Consider the following 15,795-nt stretch of genomic DNA (forward strand, 5'->3'; position numbering starts at 1 on the left):
ATTTCAGGTTATTCATATGCATAAAGAATACAGGACGGGTTAGTGTCGTTGTTGTCCTATTCATGCGTGGTCAGATTGAGTTGCCTATGCAGTAGGAACTACTAGTCACACTTCTATTCCAGCGATCAATACAACACTGTGTTAAACTTCCATGCTACCTTTCTGATTTGCTCCTTCTTTGATGGTCAGGTAAAGAACTGAGCTAACCAACTCCCGAAAACAATCATTTTAAAAATAGAGGGGAAAAAGAAGAACAAGGGGGATGAGATCTTGTCCTCAACAACGCCCAGAGACATTTGAAGAGGGGTGTATTTGTGGGACAAGATTTGAGAAAGTGTGTGAGTCAGTGAGTGAGTGAGCAAGTTAACATTTACCTTTGCAGTCTGAATGAGAGATAGATCTTCCTTTAAGAGTTTCATGAGCTCTCTCCTCATGAATTTGGGTGAGTGTTCAACTTCCTGTTTCACCTATAGTGTGGGAAAACTGGGAGTTGTAGTTTCCTGGACAGCTATGCACGGCAGCCATAATAACTTTGGAAAAGTCATGCAAGGACCTGATGAATTACTTTAGATATCCACAAACCCTGGTTTGATTGATAGCGTCTCCATGCCAGATCTCCAAGGGGTCGGTGGTCGATTTAATGAGGAAATGTTTTGCTTTGTTTGATTAGTAGAGTATCCAGAAGAAATGTTTCCAGTGTTTGAGTGATTAGATTTGATTAGTTTCTGTTGTCAGATTTGACTTGATACTTGTATGATTAAATCAGCTTGCAGTGTTAAATAGGAAAACAAGCTTGTCTGGAATAATTCCCTAGTGTTACCTTCCCACCATGCAAGTCCTTTAGAGAGATTTAATCTTACGTACAGAATGCTTACACAGTGATCTCAAAAGAAGGTGCACACTACAAATCCAGTCTGTAAAATATCTTTTTGGTTTTGACCACAGACAGCTAAGGCAGTTTTGTTGAGACATGGCACCGAAATAATTTCCAGAGGTTTCTCCTGACCACATTTTTTTTTTTTTGTCAAGACATTCTCTTGGGACAGCTTGGTTTTTGAATGTGCATCAATCTTGGGATCACTGGTCAGTAAGAAAACCCCCAATAGGAAAAGACCTAAACTGCTACAATACTTCACAAGGCCATTGAAGTGTTTCATCAAAGATGTAATCCTATGAGCCTTTAACAAAATTAGTTTCCCAAAATCTGCCATCCCATCACCAACCCAACTCACACACACACACTCACTCACACAAGCGACATGGTTACTTACACATAAATACAGTACAGTCAAATATATTTATGGACTAATATAACTTATAATACAATATAAATAGTCATATAATACAATATGAAATTTAACAATATATAAAACAACTATGCCAGAAAGAAATATGGATTCTAAAGATTCATTCCAAGAGCCAGTGCAGATCCTGTATAGGTTGAAAGTAGTTGCTATGTTCAGTTGAGCAGCGAGAGCGGTCAGTCTAATCAGGTGTGTAGGATTGCCATGCATGTGTGAAATAACCACCATCACAGAGTTAGATAGGCTTGGCTACGAGAGTGGCCTGAGAACACTTCACCAACCTCGTAGAATATTTAAAGCTTCCCAGATAGCTAATGGGGCTATAAGAGCAGCAGACATTAGAGCCACAGTAAAGCTAAGCTACATTGCCTGTACTCTAGACAGAACAGAGAATGCATCATTTATAGAACTTAGCAAAAGAAGCCACATCATTTTCACATCCATGGCATGAAATAAAAAATGCACATTGTATGCATGACTAGTACCAGGAAATACAGCAACACCACTGTCCTTTTGGATAGTGTTGCATGCCAAAGCTGTTGAGCAGAGAATCACCCTGTTGCATCCCCAAAAAATCCTGAAAAAGGCATGATACGGGCTTATTACGGCTATAGACCATAATAAACAGTTTATAAACCACTTATAAACCCTTTATAAATTATACCCAAATGTAAGGAAGGTATCAACAGCAAAGCAAATGGGAGTTTATTTAGATATCAGCACACCAGCTCCGGTAAGTAAGCCCCAGTCCCCAACAGTCTCATGCACTTTCCAATCATGACAAGAGTTTGATGCATTGCACATGCACAGCCCCACATGACCCACGGCCCCTTACCTCCTTCTTGCGGTTCTTGAGCATGTTCTGGAACTTGGAGAGCTCCTTGTCCTGCTCGGCCTTGATGCGTTTTGCCTCGTCCCTCAGCCGGTTGGTATGGTCCTGCTCCAGCCGCTCGATGGTCTGCTTCTGTTTCTTCTCCAGATTCTCCACCTCCTGGTCGTACTGACGCTTCTTACCCTGAAGGAACCCACATGGGATTAGTAAGATCGGGCCTTCACCAAGACAAACGCCTATCCTCAGTGGAATGGCAAATGCATCTTTTGATTATATTTCTCATGGATCCCCATACTCTCCCTGGGGTCCAGCAAAATGAAGGCACTTATACAATTTTTTAAAACATTACAATACATTCACAACAGATTCTGAAAAACAAGGTTTCTTATTGTATTGCTTTTACCAGACACCCTTTCACATCAGTGAAAGGACTCGGAGGGATGTATATTATTAAATGATTCGAACATTTCCAGAAGGAATAACAGTTACTCATTTTGTTATTCATTTCTATCTAAATATGTGTGCGGGATAAAAACCCATTGATATGAATCACCTGGTTTCCAAGGGGACATCCCTAGACAACAACAACAACAGCATACACAGATAGATGCACCAGGATTGGTGACTTACAGTCATCTCCTGCTCAAAGCGGCGGTAGATCTGTTCTCTCTGCTGCTGCAGCTTGTCGCTGAGCGCCTGCTGGGCTCTATGCTCCTCCTTCTGCAGCAGACGCAGCTCTCTCAGCTCCTGGCGCCTGACAGCACACAACAACAACACTTCACATTTGGACTCAACAGATTTCCACCTTCAACAAATGAATAATAACGTATTATATTTCACTCCCGGGAGGGGCACGGAATCTGTCCATAGGTGAGTAAGGTGACTGATTAATTTCCTGATTTGACTCGAAATGGAGTCAAAATGGAATGAGCCCAGCTCTCAACTCAAGACACCAACAGAGGAACAACAGACGACATTTGAGATGGAGTATTTTTTTCACTGCTTTTTAAAACATACAGAGGCCAAAATAGACCATAAAAGTCTACCCATCATCATTGTTCATCAATCTTGGAGTTGTAAAAGCCAGGAAACTGAGCAATGAATGACAATTATTTATGGCAGGGCTTCAAAATGGGTCACATGCCATATTTAGTCACGGCAGAGAGGAGAGACCTACCTCAGGAATCTCATCTCCTCGTTTTTGGTGTCGTTATCGGTGACTATCTTTGATGTGGTCACACTGACCTCCACTCCGTCTACCATGAACTTACGGGTCTTCTTCAGAGTCTTCTTCTGCCGTCTCGTGTCCTGTGGAGAAAATGATTTTGTTTTACGTAATGTCTGAATTGAAGTGCATATGTTGGCCCCTTAAATAGGATGTTCACTTGAATGACACTGTGTACATTCTCTATATGGGACACATTTGTCATCATTGGTCCTTCTGCCTTGTTACCTGTATGGACACAGATCCCGCCTCAGCCTTTTTGGACAGGAAACTGGAGATGGACAGGTTGAGGTCCATGCTGTTGCTATCGGCTGCAGAGCTGCTCCCAGAGTCAGAATCCTTCTCCACATCCGGCTTAGACTTAACAGGAGTGCTTTCCTGGTCGGTCTTTGACTCCGAAACGGCATCCTGGGATGGAGCTTCCTCAGCTGGTGGCTTCTCCTCCCTCTCGTCTGTTGTCCCCTCCTCAAGAATCACCACCGGTATTACATTATTGTCTCTTTGGGCTTCTGTGTCTGCAGAGACCTCTGTGGAGCCCTCAGCTGCGTCTACCTCTGCGTCTGTGTTGACGTCCGATTCTGTGTTGTCTGTGTCTTCATTCAAGTCGGTGTCTGTGTTTATGTCTGTGACCCCATCAGCCTCTGGTTTAACCTCCTCTGTCATCTCCTCAACGAGCGTCTCCTTCTCAGTCTCCTCTGGTTTAGCATTGACCTCTGTCAGTACGGCGCCAGGCTCCTCTAAAGCACTCCTCGGCTGGTCCCCTGGATCGGTGAATTTGGTGGGAGGCTGGAGAATCACCTCTGGCTCCTCTTTGATTGGTTCCTTCTTCACCTCCTCCTCCTCTGTCTTCTTCTCCTCTACTTCTACTCTTTCCTTCGGGAATACTTGTGGAGGTCCATCCTCTACTTTCTCCTCTTCCCCTGTCTCCTCACTCACAATCACACTCTCCTGTGTGTCTGATGGTGCTTCTGGCACAATGGTGATCTGACAGTCAGGAATCTCCTCAGGCTTTCCAGCAGGGCTTTCCTCTGGTTTGGGCTCCATGGGCTTCACCTGTCCATCGACTAAGTCCTCATTACTGGCATCAGACACCTCGTTCAGTTTCTCAACCTCTGCCCTGTCGCCCACGCTGGTCCCAAGGCCCTCGTCAGACAGCTTATCACTGGCCTTGTCCTCTGCAGTCTCAGGCTCTGTCTTCTCTGTGACCGAGTCCAGTGTAGAGGTGGTCTCTGAGAGCTTCTCATCCTCAGAGCTGGCCATGCTGGTGTCTGATGGCGCTCGCTTATGTCCGGGCACCACCTTCACAGAAACAACACATGGTCAATCAACGCTGTGAGACTTTTTGACCTTTTATGACATTGTATGACACTATTCCATAACAGATGATGAAAACAGTGCGGTATACTACATACCAGAGTTGCTTCTGTCTCTTCTTCTTCATCTTCCTCTTTGCCTTCTTCTATCTCCTCTAAGACGTCAGCATTGGCCTCAGCAATCAGTTCTCTCAGAGGTTTGTTGTCAACTACACTGCTAACAAAGGGATGCTGTGGTGGGGAAACACTATACAATTAATACAAGGTAGTAAATTATCCCACAATATGTAGTCAATACAGGAGCATACGTGTGACATCATTTAAATTAGGTGTTAGGGTGGGGTATTCCAGATGTTTGTTGTTCGCATGTGACAATAGAGGGAAAGAAGGCTTGGAAACAATTTTTTTCATATTCTTTAAATATGCAGGTTATCGGACATGTCGTTCGATATGCAGGTTATCGAGTCGTTCACCTGCAAGAGCTGGGCTGTGCACCACCTACGGTCCACATTCTTATCCAGTGCCTTCCTCAGAAAGTCATTAAACTCTGGTGACCTGCCAAACAGAGGGGGAAACATATTTAAGACTACTTTTTATTTTACCTTTATTTAAGAACAAATTCTTATTTTCAATGACGGCCTAGGAACAGTGGGTTAACTGCCTTGTTCAGGGGCAGAACGACAGATTTTTTTTTACCTTGTCAGCTCGGGGATTCGATCTTGCAACCTTTCGGTTACTAGTCCAACTCTCTAACCACTAGGCTACCTGCCGCCCCATACAATTCACTATGTTTCATCACCTGGTCTAGGGTCTGTTTCTACGACACCAGTCCTGACTCATTCCATCACCACTCCCACTCTATAAAATATTTCTACACTCTCACCAGCGTGAAGGCTGCATGAGTGTGGGCGGATCGGCCTTGGCTATTCTCAGCAGGACTCTCATGGGGTTCATCTCGTGGTTAGGAGGTTCTATCTGTGCCAGCTCAATCAGGGTGACCCCCAGGGACCAGATGTCAGCCTTGTAGTCATACGGACGGTCCTTAGACGTCTCACACATCACCACCTCTGGAGCCATCCTGGAGAACCAGAGAAAAGAGAGGTTGTTTTAGTATGTGAACGTGTGTGTCAGGGTTTAAGTTAGCCGGTAATAGCCGGCTTTTGGCCAGTATTTTTTTTTAAAAGAGAATGAAGAAAATTGTCTCCGGACATTTGTCCGGGAAAAGAAGAAACCAATTCCCAATAGCGAAATCATACTTTTTAGCCTATTCATTGATGGAAATACGAGTCGATGTAAATACAGTGCCTTTGGAAAGTATTCAGACCCCTTAACTTTTTCAACATTTTGATAGGCCTTATTCTAAAATGTATTAAGTAGTCGTCCCCCCCCGATCAATCTACATATAATAAATACCCCATAATGACAAAGGAAAAACAGGATTTTAGAAATGAAAAGAAAAGAAAAGAGGAAATATGATATTTACATAATTATTCAGACCCTTTACTCAGTACTTTCTTGAAGCACCTTTGGCAGCGATTACAGCCTCGATTCTGCTTGGGTATGACGCTACAAGCTTGGCACACCTGTACTTGGGGAGTTTCTCAATTTTCTCTGTAGATCCTCAAGCTCTGTCAGGCTGGATGGTGAACGTCGCTGCACAGCTATTTTCAGGTCTCTCCAGAGATGTTCGATCGGGTTCATGTCCGGGCACTTGCTGAGCCACTCAAGGACATTCAGAGACTTGTTCCGAAGCCACTTCTGCATTGTCTTGGCTGTGTGCTTAGGGTCATTGTCCTGTTGGAAGGTGAACCTTTGTCCCAGTCGGAGGTCCTGAGCACTCTGGAGCAGGTTTTCATCAAGGATCTCTCTCTACTTTTCTCCGTTCATCTTTGCCTCGATCCTGACTAGTCCAGTCCCTGCCGCGTTGAAAAACATCCCCACAGCATGATGCTGCCACCACCATGCTTCACCGTAGGAATTGAGCCAGGTTTCCTCCAGAAGTGATGCTTGGCATTCAGGCCAAATAGTTCAATCTTGGTTTCATCTGAACAGAGAATCTTGTTGCCCTGCATTTTAATTACTTGTTACTTTTATTTCTTATTCTTACCAGTATTTTGGCAAACTCCAAGTGGGCTGTCATGTGCCTTTTACCCGAGGAGTGGCTTCCATCTGGCCACTCTACCATAAAAGCCTGATTGGTGGAGTGTTGCAGAGATGGTTGTCCTTCTGGAAGGACAGAGGAACTCTAGAGCTATGTCAGAGTGACCATCGGGTTCTTGGTCACCTCCTTGACCAAGGCCCTTCTCCCCCGATTGCTCAGTTTGGCCGGGCGGCCAACTCTAGGAAGAGTCTTGGTGATTCCAAACTTCTTCGATTTAAGAATGATGGAGGCCACTGTCTTCTTGGGGACCTTCCACTCTTCAGAAATGTTTTGGTACCATAACCCAGATCTATGCCTCTACACAATACTGTCTCGGAGCTCTACGGACAATTCCTTTGACTTCATGGATTGGTTTCTGCTCTGACATGCACTGTCAACTGTGGGACCTTATATAGACAGGTGTGTGCCTTTCCAAATCATGTCCAATCAATTGAATGTACCACAGGTGGACTCCAATCAAGTTGTAGAAACATCTCAAGGATGATCAATGGAAACAGGATGCCCTTGAGCTCAATTTCGAGTCTTATAGCAAAGGGTCTGAATACTTATGTAAATAAGGTATAATGTAAAATAAATAAATAATATATATAAATGAGCAAAAAAGTAAAAGAAAACTGTTTTCGATTTGTCATTATGGGGTATTTTGTGTAGATTCTTGAGGATTAAAAAAAAAAAGATATATTTTAGAATAAGGCTGTACATTTGACCGGTCACGCTTATCGGTCTATAGGTAATTTGCATAATTTAGCTAAATTAAATTAGCTCGTGAACAGTATACTCGTTATGCATCTTATTTGTCACGCGTACATCATACAGATACAGAGCCTTTGAGTGGAAAATCTGTCAGACCACGCGAGAGCTGCTGCTACAGCAACTCAAACAGCAAATGCATAGGCAACGGAAGGCAGGCTCCATCAGCGGGTCACACCCCACTTTGCAATGAGCTGGAGGCAGTATGCATTTTAAAAACATATACTTCATTGGTTGAAACCTGAATGTTTTACTACACATTATGGAGGCATGTCTTACCTTGATTCAAAGTAGCCTAGCCAAAATCAGACCATATCCACGGAGGCAATTCTTTTATAAACTTTCTTTCATTATCCAGTAGCCAAACGCACAATTCTACTCATACAGTATTAGCAACCCATGTTAGTTGTTTCTTATTAGATCTCCCCTCTTTAAATTTCAAATTGATATTTTCCATCTCTGTCACATGGTGCCGCTCGCATGTGCAGTGCGCTTTCCCAATAACTGCATTATGGAACGAACATTCACCCGTAGCCTACTGACTTGTGCACATTGCTAAGCTGATAATGTGAAGAAATATTTTAAGCTGAATGTTCTGATCTGTGGCATCAGACTCATTGCTTTTCAACGTTATGTTACATTTTATTTTACGTAGCGACTGGTCTACTGGTTGTCGTCGCACGACTGTTCCAGGGTCTGTTTGGAATAGGCCATTTCTTTCTCGAAACAAACTGACCAATAGATTCGGTAAACTTTTCTACTATGGGGGATAGTAGATTGACATAGGCTAGTGATTTTGCTGTTTGTTACTCATCTTGTTGGCTAATGTAAATGTGGACAGTTATTCTAACACCTTCAAAGTGCGCATCAGAATGATGTAAAGACCGCACATCGTTGCATTCTCGACTTGCATGTTCTGTTAATATAAATTACCATCATCTAAATGTGATTTCTGTCATCCTGAGCACCGTGGGTGGACACCCTAATCAGGTTACGCACCCAATGCTTACATGTCCGGTAAATTAATCAAATGTCCAGTAAATAAAATGCTGGTCAAATGTCCAGCACCACATTTTCCTAACGGAAACCCTCTGTGTGTGTGTGTGTGTGTGTGTGTGTGTGTGTGTGTGTGTGTGTGTGTGTGTGTGTGTGTGTGTGTGTGTGTGTGTGTGTGTGTGTGTGTGTGGGTGAAAGCTGTTGTGCATTAGTGTACACTGGGTGTGTGTTCTGGTGTTAGTTTCAAATAATATACTATTTGGAACATGAGTCAGTGCTTTGGACATTCTGAAAGCGCTTTTTCATTCACCCCTACAGTAATATACTGGTAATTAGCTTGACATCATCGCTGCGAAACAAATGGTTGCCCCGTGGCAATGAAATACTCCTCACACAAGTTTTGTTCAGTTCAAATCAGAAGCTCTAAAAATGGATAGGTAAAGAATCAGAACAGCATGACTCACCAATATGGAGTGCCAATGAAAGAATCTCTTCTCTGCAGCGTCATGGTATTCTTAGCGGACACGCCAAAGTCAGCTGAAAACAGACATTGATTCAGAATGTAGTAGTTTGGCAGTTGGCTGGAGATGGAGAATGACAGAGACTTAATGCATTTCATTGTTTTTATAAGAAACGGTTCATATAAGTTAATATACATCCACATTATATGAATAACAAAGTACTACTTCTACTGTCATTGCTACACTACCTTGTGATTATTTCAGAATGCTACTGTGCCTCTCACTGCAGTCTTCGAGTACATCTGAGAGGTAAAATGAAGCGTTGTGTGGCTAGCGACTGCCTGCTAATTAAGGCTACGCCTAGCCCCATCACGACCCTCTGTATGCCTACATCATATGAATCATCATGGAAACTGTAGCTATGGATGCTATCACTTAACTCAACTGCAATCATTTACATATCCAAGGCTTCATTTGCATACATTTGCAGCCTGCACGTTGCCAATAATGATGATGAATCGCCCACATTACAAGTGGTGCATTAGGTTAGTATATTCAAGAAACCTGTATTTTTAACAATACATACCAGGCCAGTGTCCAGTCCACTACATTCTCTCCTGGGCTGGATGCAAATGCACTCAAAGGGGTAGTAATACTTCACTTTCCTAAGCCTAAAGCCTATTAGGCGTGTCACATTTTAACAATCTATTTTCAGGATACCAGTTAAACCTATTCTCAAGTCAACAGAGAACAGCCTAGTACACATGAAATACAGTAGGAGATATTCTTAGACAATGAGCCAATAGAGGTCCAGCGAGGCAAGGCCTTACCCAATTTGATGTCTCCCTCCTGTGAGAAAAGGATGTTCCCAGCCTTCAGGTCTCTGTGGATGACCTTGATCTCATGAAGGTAGGCCAGGGCCTCCAACGTCTGTCTACACACCACCCGGATCTGGGGCTCTGTCAGAGGCCTCTCAAGCTCTGCAGAGGCAAAGACGGAAGCATCCACATGAATTTAGTGTACCACAAATCTCTATCCACTTGAACTTTCTGTGTCGTATGTTGACATTTCATGAAGTTTTTACCAATGCTTTATGTACTGTATCCTTCATAGTACATGGTGAACACACACTAAACATAACAATTTGGAGACATGGGCTGTAACCCTTAGCAACTGCAAAAGAACACTGTTCCATGCCCTTCTTCCCACAGCCAGCAATCATGACTGGACCAACAGCATGGTAGAGTGAGTCACACCACTGGACCACTCCTGATCGAACAGAAGAGGTTCAACCATGACATCTCCTCTCTGTTTAAAGAGTGACTGCTTTTAAAAAGCAACGAATCCCTTTGAAAAACAGCCTGTGGCATCGATATGAGTCAGAAACAGTTATTCCAGTGTCAAAATGTTATTATTATTTTATTTTTACAAGCCCTTTTTCTCCCCAATTTAGTGGTATCCAATTGGTAGTAGTTACTGTCTTGTCTCATCGCTGCAACTCCCGTACGGACTCGGGAGAGGCGAAGGTCGAGCCAAGCCGCACTGCTTCTTGACACAATTCACATCCAACCCGGAAGCCAGCCGCACCAATGTGTCAGAGGAAACACCGTACACATGGCGACCTGGTCAGCGTGCACTGAGCCCGGCCCGCCACAGGAGTCGCTAGTGCGCGATGAGACAAGTATATCCCTGCCGGCCAAACCCTCCCTAACCCGGACGATGCTGGGCCAATTGTGCGCCGCCCCATGGTCGCGGCTGGCAGCGACAGAGCCTGGGCTCGAACCCAGAATCTCTGGTGGCACGCTAGCACTGCGATGCAGTGCCTTAGACCACTGCACCAACCAGGAGGCCCCCCAGTGTCAAAATTGACTACAAAGTGTAAATAGGATAATTTAGGTGATAAAGTCAATCTAATCTAAAACGGAGTTTGGACCATCTGTGCGTCACAACGGGTAAATGATGTGATGATGTCCATTTGCCCACTATCATGGGGTGAAGATCTGCGGTGATTGCGCTCTATCCAATAGCATAGACGATGAGACATACCTGCCCAGCAGCCCGGCATTATCTACACAGAAGCACATGTCGCACATTTTTTTACTCGCGAAATCCTGTAACAAACACCTTAAGATGTCAAATTGCACAACTCAAACATTCTCAGCAAAAACATACAAATTAATTACAGATGTCTGTTTTATCTTAGATTCATTGTGGGGATTTTGAAGAAGTGAAATAGGCTTTCACGTCTACCATGTCTCACAGGGGGACAAACATCATCAACCAAACGCGGAATCGGTCAGGAAACACACCTACAAACTGAAACCATGTGTTTGATGTATTGGATACCATTCCACTTATTCAGCTCCAGTCATTAGAACGAGACCGTTCTCCCCAATTAAGGTGCCACCAACCTCCTGTGACGTACATGCTTAGAGTGAAGAATGGTAGCAGCCTATGTCAACTCATTACACAAAACAGGCTATTTGTGCTATCATTATCAGCCTGTGTGAATTGTGATCTACTCGCTATAAACCGTGTGGTACAACAGAATGACATGGTGCTGTTACAAAATGGAGGACATGTGGTCTCCACTCAAAGCCTCAGATTAATTTAATATCTTACATATCACAGTGTAAAGACTGACACCCAGTCACATCTGCAGGCTTAATTTTGTAGCCTAGCGATTAAGAGCATTGGGCCAGTAACCAAAAGGCCACTGGTTTGAATCCTTGAGCCGACTAGGTCAAAAATCTATCAATGTGCCCTTGAGCAAGGCACTTAAAGCTAATTGCTCCTGTAAGTCGCTCTGGACTTAGCGTCTGCTAAATGACTAAAATATAAAATCAGCAAGTCCCAATACAACTCTAAACCAATGGTGGGAGGTTCCTTAAAAATTCCAAATAACACAAAGGAAAGTACTGAGGCATTAAAACTGGACTAACCACTCCTAGAAATGGGAACTATGATAATGATACACTTTCACCACTCCCAACTGAGTGGAGGGAACATATTCTACACTGGCTGAAATGTATTGAAATAGAAAAAAACATTTGTGATGATCTGACTTTCTTTGAGGACAGAGTGACATTTTTCATGTATTCCTTTTTTCACTTTGTATATCTTTTTGAAAATCCATACTCACCCAACATGACTGCATCGACAGCACCTCCCGCACAGAACTCAATCAGAATCTGAGGAGAGAGACATACACAGTTACTATACACTGTACCAATGTGTCCCCCCAATGTTATGTGCGTTTCAGGGTAACACTCAAAGCTGGAGACATCAACGTTTTAATGGAGGGAGACTTGAGGTCAAATTCTTTGGAGCCGGATGAAAACAGCGCCTCGCAAAGGGACACTTTGAGAGACACTTTGATTCAAGCTACTCTGTTGCATGCACAAACTTGTCATTTAATTTAATAAGATGAGTGAGTTTCACAGTGGATATATTCACCAATTCTATAATGTAAATTGTGAGCTTAATTCACATGTAAAAAAGGGACAACTCAATTACAGATATCCTTCACAGCAGAAATTCTCTCAACAACCTTGTGAAAGCTCTTCAAATTCTCAGGAAAAGTTTGTGGTGTAATGCTAACCAGTGCAATAACTCTTATCAAGAGTGTTTCATCATAAAACTGAAGAGACTTCACGAATTGGACTTCCTCATTTTTTGTAAGAGATCCAGTTTGGCATACATGTTTGACAGATGTTAATCTGCCAATAAATCTGCAGCAGAAACTACATCAAGTTTTTACATCAGCTCTTTTAAAAAAAAAAAGTGTGGAGTCCTCAGACAGCAACTTCACTGCACGCAATTCAAATCTGACCACACTATTTGTATTACAGGAAGATGCGAGAAAAACAAATGCCTACTCTATTGAGCTCTGCTCCAGTGTTGTTCCTAAGAGGAAGAGTCATTGTAGCAGTCCTTGCCTCAGATACAATGGTCCACACACACAGCAGATGAAGGCCAGACTGGGGAATGAGAGGTCTACTCCACTCACCCACAGTCTACATAACCTCTTAAAACCATTCCAACACTTTCTACAACAACTATTACAGATAACTTTATCAATTGACCCTTTGCTAAGCCCCGCCCCAGAATTTTGGGCAACCAATTGCAGCGCTCCAATGGATGGCAACTGTGTCAAATCTGACACCTCTGACAAGCTCACGTTTGTATCGCATGAAAGCCAGTGAGGGTTATGGCGAAAACTAATGTTTAAAAAATGTATGTTCAAATGGCTAAATAATTGAACAGTACACCAGAGGTACTTGCTACTTGTTGTTCCTGAAATGCAGCGCCTGTTGATGGAGTATTTTTTTTAAATCTGAAATTACACTTATTACATTGTTTGCTAGCTCAGCTGATTAGCTAGCTCTGTCTTATTGACCAACCAATGTTTCTAATGCTAGCTAGCCACTTAATATAACTTTTTTTCTCAAAATATATGTTAGCTAGCGAAGCTAGGAACGTTATGAATACATCTCCCATCTGCTGTCGACATCAGGATACAATTTGAGAGCACTAGTTAGCTCCAAAAGTGGTTATAGCTTTGACTGCGTGCTGACAGTGAATTCAGAGCCCTTCAGTGGCTAGCTAACAGTTTGAGATCATTGTGAGGGGATTTCGCCAGTGGTTGAATGGGGAATTGGGCTTCCCGGGAAAATGTTGTCCAATGTTGCAACAGTAACCAAGGATGGTGGGGCTTAGCAAATGGTAAATTGAAGGAACAGAACTTCAATCCTGTGTTGTGTTCAGTTGGCACACCATGGGAAAAGATGCTTTGAGGAGGTACTACAGGAACTTGTCCAATAAGAACACTCATTTTCATTGTACGTTTAAAAAAGTTTTTGTCCGTTTGCTCCTGGTGAACACACAACCGAGTCCTACTGAACGCAACCCTTATTTCTCTGTTGAAATGAACATCCCCAAAATGGCTAAACATCACTATCGTGTGCATTGCGATTATTCAAAGACATTGTATCGAGCTGATCTAATTCAATTCTTGACTAGCACAGGTCTGGTAAGCGCACTGAGCAACTGGTAAAGTTCTGTCTGGTTTATCAGATGATGTCATGAACTAATGCAGTTATGGAGATGTGAAAACTGACCAGCCTCTGTGATAAAAGCTATTGTGAACCATACTATCACCTGATCTATGGGAGCATAGCCAGGACGTGTCAAACAGCAGCTTGAGGTATCGGATGCAACACAAATCAATCAAAACCCTCACTGAGCAACGCCCATTCAGTGAGTTAAACAAAGAGGATGGAAAGACTGGTGATCCATTATGTAATGATACACATCAATGGAAGGTTAACCGTTTTACAATAATGAACCGTTTGAAACGGTTTACTAATGTTATCATGAATTAAATATGATACAATTATCCTTAAAGCAGCAAAAATCTCCATTATTGATTACTATGTCTTAACAGTGCCATAAGACATCAGCCGCTAGCTACCATTTTACTGGCAGTGCCTTATGTATATTTCACAACATTCACCGACTGTTGCACAGGGTTTGGTATGAATGAGTCCTTTTTTGGGGGCTGAATGGAATGTTCACACACATTAACTAAACGCCTGACATGTTTTAAAGGCATAAGTTACACGTTAATCTCTCTCAGGACTCACTCAACCAGTGGCATAGACTACATGGTTTGATGTCTCTAAATGATTCATTAGCACTTTCTCAAGCCCAGAGTAGCAGTCCATTATCTTCCCATGGCTGCAGCCCCACAGCGGGGGATCACATGATACCACCTGGACATAATGGCGCTGTAGTTCTCTCTAAACACACCGACAGTGTGACAGGGTCCTCTGACAGCGTTCACACAGCAGTTGATGGTGATTAGTGCTTTTTGAGGTCGGTTCATTTATGAAAAAATAATCACGTTTTTTTATTCAGTTTTGATTATTTAAAAAAAAAAAGAAATGCATTATGAAATAAAGACAATGATTATTTCAGGTCAGGTCCACATTGGGTAGACATCAATACAAAAATAGGAAATTACTATGAAATATTAAGACACTTATGTTGAGTATAATACTTTGTTTTTATTTGAGGACTTAGTCATCATTTCATCTCTGCTCAGGCAATTGCAGCCAGCCAGTCAGACCACCTAACGTTATCTCTGTGCTCCCCTTACTGTACTGTCTTTAGCCATCCTATTTACCTACACTAGACTGCCTAAGTATGCTGCAGAGCTGTGAATGTGAGGTGACCTTATTTAAATCGTAAGGTTAATCTATAAAGCACCGGTTTGTGTATAAATGAGGAATATCATCATGTTTGATTTGTGTGAGGTGCATTTAGATTGATGTTTCTCAAGTGTTAAGACGGTGAACTCCCGCACCTTAGCAGGATCATGAGTATACACACATGTGTTTGAGTGGTGTGAACTGTGAACACTGTCAGTGGCCCTGTTCTCCACATCGGAGAAACCCAACCCCTCCAGAGGGAGCCTACTTACCCACAGTTTGCTTTCATAATAGAAGGCATCCAGCAGTTTGACTATGTAACGATGATCGCAGGAGGCCAGAATGTCTATCTCCACCATGTAATCCTCCAACTCCTCCTCTGTCTTGGTATCGATCACCTTGGCAGCAGCCAGGGTCCCAGTCTGCTTGTTTTGGGCCTGAAACAACAAAGACACCGACAAAGGAAATGAGTGAATATATTCCCCTGATAACAAGCGCCATTTGATCAAACTCATACCGCAGAAAAAGAGCAACAGATTAT

The 15,795-nt window shown here is 42.9% G+C and overlaps 1 protein-coding gene across 4 annotated transcripts in view; it reads right to left on the reverse strand.

Moving 5' to 3' along the window:
• Positions 1–15,795, reverse strand: part of slka (STE20-like kinase a) — a 35,905-nt gene that overhangs the window by 14,553 nt on the left and 5,557 nt on the right. For 2 of the 4 annotated variants that reach the window (XM_014154657.2, XM_014154656.2), the window contains exons 2-13: positions 15,527–15,691; positions 12,185–12,233; positions 9,873–10,022; positions 9,046–9,118; positions 5,558–5,752; positions 5,148–5,229; positions 4,774–4,905; positions 3,590–4,660; positions 3,314–3,444; positions 2,767–2,890; positions 2,140–2,319; positions 375–467 (exon numbers count right to left, since the gene is read on the reverse strand). In XM_014154657.2, coding sequence (XP_014010132.1) covers positions 375–467; positions 2,140–2,319; positions 2,767–2,890; positions 3,314–3,444; positions 3,590–4,660; positions 4,774–4,905; positions 5,148–5,229; positions 5,558–5,752; positions 9,046–9,118; positions 9,873–10,022; positions 12,185–12,233; positions 15,527–15,691 — 2,445 coding nt within the window. The remainder of the gene's footprint in view (positions 1–374; positions 468–2,139; positions 2,320–2,766; positions 2,891–3,313; positions 3,445–3,589; positions 4,661–4,773; positions 4,906–5,147; positions 5,230–5,557; positions 5,753–9,045; positions 9,119–9,872; positions 10,023–12,184; positions 12,234–15,526; positions 15,692–15,795) is intronic. The other 2 variants (XM_014154658.2, XM_014154659.2) reach the window with 1 other exon arrangement.

This window comes from Salmo salar, chromosome ssa18 (assembly GCF_905237065.1).
Source record: "Salmo salar chromosome ssa18, Ssal_v3.1, whole genome shotgun sequence".
Taxonomy (NCBI): Eukaryota; Metazoa; Chordata; class Actinopteri; order Salmoniformes; family Salmonidae; genus Salmo; species Salmo salar.